This window comes from Rhyacophila brunnea, unplaced genomic scaffold (genome assembly GCF_057557595.1).
Source record: "Rhyacophila brunnea isolate RB1 unplaced genomic scaffold, BYU_Rbru_1.0 scaffold_4, whole genome shotgun sequence".
Lineage (NCBI taxonomy): Eukaryota > Metazoa > Arthropoda > Insecta > Trichoptera > Rhyacophilidae > Rhyacophila > Rhyacophila brunnea.
Window position 1 is genome coordinate 21,950,443 of NW_028233068.1, and position 7,703 is coordinate 21,958,145.

Sequence of the window (7,703 nt, forward strand, 5' to 3'; positions counted from 1 at the left end):
TATGTGAGGTCGGATTTTCGGCTATGGTTAACATTAAAACTAAATACTGAAATAAATTGGATATATCAAACTCACCGCGATTAAAAGTAACCAACGTTGAAGTTGATGCTAAAACTGTAATGAAGAAAAAAGGGAAACAAATACATCCTTCCCATTGAAATAACTTTGTAAAAAAACCTTTCAGGTGTAGGTATTTAAGTAATATTTTTTTTATTTAAGTTGTGTTTCTTATTTCAACAGTCTTTCATTCATATTGGCAACACTTTTTTTTCATTTCAATTAGAACAAATAAGACAGCATTAAGTAGTTCCACGATTCGCCACTAGGGAATCTGAGCATTACCAATATTTATGCCCTCTTTTCTCTAAGACAGCTAAGAGGTGGGTCCCAAGATTGGAATTTTTTGTTAGATGGGTCGGAGCCCAGCAACTTTGGGAACCACTGATCTAGAGTATTTAACCAGATAAATCCGTTGATGTTTGCAGTTTGGAAGGAACATTAATTCGAAATCAAATAATTTAGCAATACAATCAAACTCCAAAGAAGTATACATTTATTGTCAATTGACATTACACAATTTACATGAAAAATAAAAAAGTAAGTAATACATACATCACGAAATCATTAAAAGTATCTGAAAGACCAATAAAGCTTAGATTAATTTACTCAGCTAGCACTAAAACCCCATACTTTTAGACTACCTGCATCTCTTTTCCTCTCATTGGATTCTTTATCATCACAAGCATATGCCAAAAGGTAAAGAGATGGATGCCATGCCACGGTGAAAGTCGCTGCTTGAACCGGTATATCAGCTACCTTTTCACCTGGAAAGTAAAACCATGATTCTTACGACATGTCTAAGAAACCAATTAACACAAAACATACAAATTATTTTGCTGATAAAATTTAATTTTGTATAATAATATTTAAGTTGAAGAAATCAATATAAGGAAAATAACCTTTAAATAACAAGACAGAGATATTAGATTCCTTTTTATACAACACATAATGGTGAAGCTTATAAAAATATAAGATAAACCACAATTTTCGCTCCATACACGAGCACATGGACCTCCACGATGTGAAGGTATTGAAATATATAATACAGCGGACCTCATAGTCGAGTTCCTAAGGCGCTGACCTTTCATCCCGGGACCTTGAGTTTAATTGTCAGTGAGATCACAATATATTTATTTGATTTTCTTAAAGCCTGGGTTTTTGTGATTGCTTCTCTTTTATTACTAAATACACTACTGTTTCACAACACTACTGTCATTGATGATGTAGTATTACAAAAAAGAATATACATATGTACCTATATATAAAATCGTCGCTGTAGATGTCATAGGAGCCAGACCATAAAATCATAATGCTGAGAAACAGGCACTAAAAAAAAATAGTACCTTAGAAGTTATGTGTATTATATCTCTTGACCACTGAATATTGAAATGTACAAAAAATGTAGTCAAAAGTTTTGTGGCTTAAATCCATTGACCACTGCATCTTTGATGATTTTAAAATGCTTTTGTGTACTTTACTCATTTTCGCCAAATTTGTGGCTCGGCTCCCTTGACATCTACGGCGACGAAATACATTTTTACGAATATTGGTTATAAGCCATTCACTGAACCCACTGGATTAATGTCCTGGAATCATACACACATATTTATTGATAGAATAACATGTGAATTAACAACCAGCTGGGGTGGGGGTAGAACCCGTGAGTGCTAACCTGATTTCCACAGTGAGAAGATGACAATATTTTTAATTCATATTTTTTGGTGTCCATATATTTAAATGTTCTTACCAGTTTCCGTATCCCCAATGTCAATTATAAGATCTTCACTGGCTGAAGCAAGAAGTCTTCCATCGAAACTGAAAGATAGCGTTCGAACAGGCCACTCTAATCTAAAAGTAAAGAAATTATACATACATTAAAAAACAATCAACCTAAATATTCTAATAAAAGCAATAAACATTAAGTATTTAAAACCATAAAGGGTAGACAACAGTTTCAAAGGGTGGAGGAAGGCTGTGGAGATCCGAAAAAAAATAGTGCACATTTTGTCAGTCATACTAATTAGTTTTCATTGACTATATTGGTTACTTTTTTAAATTCAATTAAACACTGCCTACATCAAACAATAGATAAAAATATTCCTCTATCTATAAAATATCTAAGATTACGAATATACATAATTTTAGATATTTTATTTATCATGGTTTGGTTAGGCAGGGTTTAATTGAATTTTAAAAACTAACTAACACCATCTGCGATTTGTACTTTTAGTGCAATGAAATAAATAAGTGACATATGACTGACAAAGTGTGCACTATTTATGACGGAATACCACGGCCTATCTCCACCTTTTACCACTGTTAGACAATAACTTAAAAATGAACTATAATAAAATAATTACTTCTAATTCTAAAAAAATAATTACTTCAATTGTTACCTTGAAAAAACTCGAAGGCAAGCAAGTTCATCAACATCCCACAGAGACACTAATGCATCAGCAGAGCCAGTAGCGAAATATTTTCCGGTTGGATCATGTTCAATACAAATGCAGGTTCCAGGATGAGCTTTCAGAACAGTCTGCAATTCAAGTGTTGGGTAACTGGAAGGAAAAATAGCGAAATGTATTTTTTTTCCAATGATAAAACATCGTTTGGATGCCAGTATGAAGTTTTCTAATAATACATACAATGAAATCAAACATAAATTACTAAGAAATGACAATTGCAGTATAGATATCAAAATAAAATAGTAAATCACTGTCCAATTTATGCATCTACATATCGGACCTGGGCAGACTTTTAGGCCAAAGACTAATTTTGTAAAAATATCATGTTCCACCCTACATTTATTACAGTGTATCCACAATGGCTTAAGTGTCGGCCTATAACGTCGTGGGTCCCAGTTCGAATCCTGGGTCTGGCAAGTACACATTGTTTTTCAATTTGTGGATGACTCTAGAGCAGGGGCGGGCAAACTTTTTGGATGGAGGGCCAAATTCAAAATGAGCGGCGGGCCGCAAGTAAAATACCATTTTTAGATATACACTATTTACTATCACGAAAAATAAACATTACAAAAAAAATAATGAGAAGAATGAAACTGTTGTACATTTTTGAACATTTTTTTAAATTTAGGTGAATTTTGTAGTTGATATTATTCTCAAAACTGCTAGTAAATGGGCATCGGAGATATTTGATCGTAAAGATTTTTTATTGAGGTGAGAAAATGTTTGTTCACATATATAGGTTGATCCAAAAATAACGAACATTTTTCTTGCATACCTACTCTTTAAGTTGGTCGAATTTGTCTGAATTAAGGGCATTGTAAAATTTGGAGATTTCTTCACGACGATGCAATTCTTTTAAATCAGTGTCACACTGCAGATTAATAATGTCAAGTTGTAGCTCTGTCGGTACACTATCCATATCTATTGAAATCGATGTTCAACGTAGAAAATCGTGGTTACATAGTGTGAGACGAGACGCAAGGAATACGTACTGAGATAATACATTTACGAAACAACAAATTCTTCAAATTATGATCTATCAATATTTTTTAAAAAATTATAAAAAAGTTATTCGTAATCACAAGTACAATTATCGATGGCGGGCCGCGAAAAAATACCCGGCGGGCCACATGCGGCCCGCAGGCCGCAGTTTGCCCTCCCCTGCTCTAGAGTATGGACCTAATAGGTAGAAAAAATGGCTAACATCTATTTCTCATAAAAACAAAATCTGTTAATACAAACATCTACTCTGTGGAGGCCCATATGATCTTTTTAGGATCGGACATGGATGAAAAAAAAATAATAATAGAAATTCAGCATCAGCAATTAATGGGAATTATGAAAGATCAAAAATTTCTTTAATGGTGTTTGTTAAATGTAATTAACTTTATATTATTTCACCTTAAAATGTGCACGCAGCCTTGTCCATTGGTTAGGAAAAAGAGATCTGAGGTATTGTTCCAGGATATTTCATTTACTTCAAAATTAGATTGTTCCTCAGCAATTATTTTATGAGTTCTTGTATCTATAAATGACACGAGATCTTCTTTATTTCCAACGGCAATGGTATTTCCATCGGGCGACCAAGCTATGTTTATATTTTCGCCTTTTGTATTGATTGTAGCAGCAGACTTTTGAGACCTATGGATGAAAGGCAAAAGAATATTCTATCGAGATGAGTGAAGAAGCGTTATGGTAAACAGCGGCGACTTGTCTAATATCATACAAGTACACTGCACTGCTTGCATTTTTTGAAATCATCGCTGAATATCGTGTAGATCTTCATTAGTTTGGATAATTATCACTCACTTATTGAAGTGCAAACGTATAAATTCATCTGCTAAGAGTACAGCCAGTATGTACCTACAGCATAAGTCATCTGAGTGCAAATCAATTTATTGCGCGTCTACAATATATTTGGTTACATAAAATTAACCTTACACCATCGTTAGCACATTGGTAGTCACCGATTATGTCCTTTACAATTAGTTGTAATTTATGGTACACAATATAGGACATGATCTTGTAGTTAATATTGAACAGGGTAATTCCACAATAGCTTACATAAAGTGAATCCACGATTTTCAAGGGACCCTAGAAAAAAAACAATAAATGCGGCATATATAAAAAAAACTCATTTTTCTCCTGGATTTCTTCGACGTCGTGAATTATTTTCGGTTTCTCAGCTAGAGTTATATTTTTCTTCATGGGGGGGGCATTTTAGTTGCGACTTATAAAAAAATTCGTGATACGAGATCTGACCGTCGACCGACCTGTCCAAACAAAGCGACGCAACTGAAAGGTCTATAATGGTTTGCAATCATAAACAATTCTACGAAAGTGAAATGAAAAATATTCAACAAAAACGGTCAATCAGGATGATATTTGTGACGGGACCATAATATTTAGATGATAGATCGATGAAAACGATAAATTTTTCGAGACTTTCAAGACTTTCAAAAATTAATGATCCGTGCGGGAACGGTAGATCGGGATTCCACTGTATATTAGTGGGTCATTATGAGGAATTTCAAATTCGTGGGTTAATTGAAAATATTAATATATTACCTGGTATCCCAAATTCTGACTGTTTTATCTCCACTAGCCGTACTTAACAAGTCAGAATGTGAGGCGTGCCAGCATAGTTGATCTACTGAACCTGTGTGGCCTTTAAATATGTGCTCTTGTGTCTAGAAAAAAATTTAAATAAGTTTAGCTAGGTAAACAGTGGTACAAAATAGTCTTGAATGATTCAGCACTATTTGTAGATACTCTACCTGCAAACTCAGGTATCAATCACAAATACCTTTAATTTAAAATCTCCTTTGCATTATACCAATAACAAAATGATCAAAGAATGATAATCTAAAACCATTTAAAGAGTTCTACAAGGAATCATCAAAAATTACTAACTTGATATAATATTCAAGATCACTCCTTATCAAGTGGTGTGGATCTGCCATTTAACAGATATAATACCTCAACCCAAAGGCAGATCAATATACTATAATAATAATTATCTCATGTTGCTAAATACTTAAAAATTACAATCTTCATACAAATAAATTCTATTGTCATGAAACACATTGACTGGTGACTAGATAATTACTTTTTAATTATCGCTTGGTACTGTTCGGTTATCAGGAATACAGCGGCAAACACATTTTGAAATTAGCCGATAAACTGGATTTGTTAGGTTAACCTAACCCAAACTAACAAATAATCCAGTATATCGGGTATTTTCAAAATGTGTTTTCCGCTGTATTCCTGATAACCGAACAGTACCATTACATTTAATTAGCATGCTAATTATATTGAATGGCCACCTTAATCTTTACGTGCTAGGCGGGTCTTTAGTGTCCAATGTATTGACAGCGGTATAATATACCTATTCATACTTATCCATGTCAGTAGAGTATAAATGAATGACCATTTTGATCATTCAACCTAAGTAGTACATTATTCATTTTAAACGGTTCATTCACTAAGAACCTTTTTTTTTAACTAATTATTGAATTTAAATCCATTGAAGATAAAAAATCAGTTCTATCTTATTCTTAACGATACTCTCAAAAAAACTCACCAGTCTAGCACGATCGAGTGTAAATATAGCCACGGATTTATCGAATGATCCAGACGCCAATCTTCTTCCATCACAAGACCAACCAACAGAATGTACTTTTGAGTTGTGTGCAAAATATTCCCTCACGACATTGTGTGACTTAAAATGATTCTGCAGGTCTCCCAATGACTCTATGGGAGGTTGGTACATTTTCGGATCTTTCATATTGCGAATTTAAATCAGATATTATTGTTTTTGGGTGGCAAATAACAATAATTCTTAGGAATAACCTAGAAATTAACCGGTATAACTAAGTATTTAAGCAGAGAACGAGATCAAAATCGATTGAATTGCCTTCAGTGGAAATGCAAAAATAGTTTGTGGAATAGAAATTAGGATATTTTAAGCTAGGTACAAAACAATTTTATCAAGATGTTATTTTCAACATAGAGTTCGAAAATCCTAACCGGGCAACCAGCACCATACACCAGCCCGACAACTCGTAAACAGAAGTTGGAAATAACGGCGTTGCCATTTTTATAATAAAATCATTATTCTGTAATAAAAATTCCCTAAAAATAAAAAATAAATATAATTTTATTTTCATGAATTATTGTTATTTCTTAAGAGTTTCTGTTTTGAAAATAATACCTAATGCATTTCTGTGGATATCAAATATATTAATAATTAATGTTTTCAAAAAACGAATAAAAATAAATGTACAGCTAAAAATGTATTTTTTATTCTTCTTGAGCAAAAAAATCCGAATTGTATTAAAACTTTTTGAAAACTTCGAATCGTTCTACAAATTCAATAAAAACTTATTTTATACTGACAGGTCTTCGCAACAATGTAGTGAACCGTAAAAATATTGTAGGTATTTGTCCCGCATACTAGTATAATAATATTTAGGTACGATATTAAAAGTATGCCAAAAATACTGATAAATAATTTTGAATATCCGATAAAGGTTTTTTTGCATAGGAAAAGAAGCTGAGAAAAAATGTTAATATCTCAAATTCGCATGTAAACATATTTTGCCCAAAAGAAATAAGTAAATAAAATGGACCTCTCAATTGTATTTCTCTAATAACCCGTTATTTTAATGTGACCAACAAAAAACATCAAGGCAACGCGTACTATAATAATTATTCTTGCTGAAATAAGTACTATAATTTGGTGACAAAAAGATGGCCACACTAACAATGCCTGGCAATAAAATTTATTGCAAATTTTATTATTCGCTATTGACTCTGAAGTCCCTTGAGATGTTGATCGTATTTTTTGCCTTGTGTTCTTCTGTGCTGGCCCCTTTTTATCCCCTTTTCTTCTCGATTATTTATCTCTCTGGTTGCTCATCTTGTTTAGCAGGCTGGCAGGACTGACGCTTCTATCGTAGCGTCCTTTGTCTTTGGTTATTCAATAGTTGATTATTTTTTTCCTTTGTCAGAAGCGAACGAAAGTTCAGTTAAATTGTGAAATTTGTGCATTAACATGGAGCGTAATGAAGCCAGCAACGTCGCGGAGGGACTAGCGATGGAGACCGACTCGAATGAGTCGGAATTACTGTTGGACGATCCAGTAGGTGAACTGAGGGCATCAGTAATGTCACTGGA

At 33.3% G+C, this 7,703-nt stretch overlaps 1 protein-coding gene across 2 annotated transcripts; it reads right to left on the bottom strand.

Moving 5' to 3' along the window:
• Positions 1-536: 536 nt before the first annotated feature.
• Positions 537-6,597, bottom strand: tex (THO complex 3 homolog tex). 2 transcript variants are annotated; one of them, XM_085954636.1, is made up of 7 exons: positions 6,555-6,597; positions 6,109-6,377; positions 5,094-5,215; positions 3,927-4,166; positions 2,457-2,618; positions 1,808-1,908; positions 537-824 (listed from the first exon to the last, which is right to left on the bottom strand). In XM_085954636.1, exons 2-7 carry the CDS (start codon positions 6,310-6,312, stop codon positions 667-669), a joined length of 987 nt encoding a protein of 328 aa, XP_085810762.1. In that variant the 5' UTR covers positions 6,313-6,377; positions 6,555-6,597; the 3' UTR covers positions 537-666. The 2 variants fall into 2 exon arrangements, with proteins under 2 accessions (XP_085810762.1, XP_085810761.1); XM_085954635.1 differs by having other exon boundaries at positions 6,109-6,597.
• Between the last annotated feature and the right edge of the window lie 1,106 nt (positions 6,598-7,703).

Excerpts from the sequence above, each read along its gene's own strand:
- tex (XM_085954636.1), bottom strand. The coding sequence starts at position 6,312 with ATGAAAGATCCGAAAATGTACCAACCTCCCATAGAGTCATTGGGAGAC. Across the intron at positions 5,216-6,108 it reads CACTCGATCGTGCTAGACTG|ACACAAGAGCACATATTTAA; the intron begins GTGAGTTTTTTT and ends ATTTTTTTCTAG. Across the intron at positions 825-1,807 it reads CATTGGGGATACGGAAACTG|GTGAAAAGGTAGCTGATATA; the intron begins GTAAGAACATTT and ends TTTACTTTCCAG.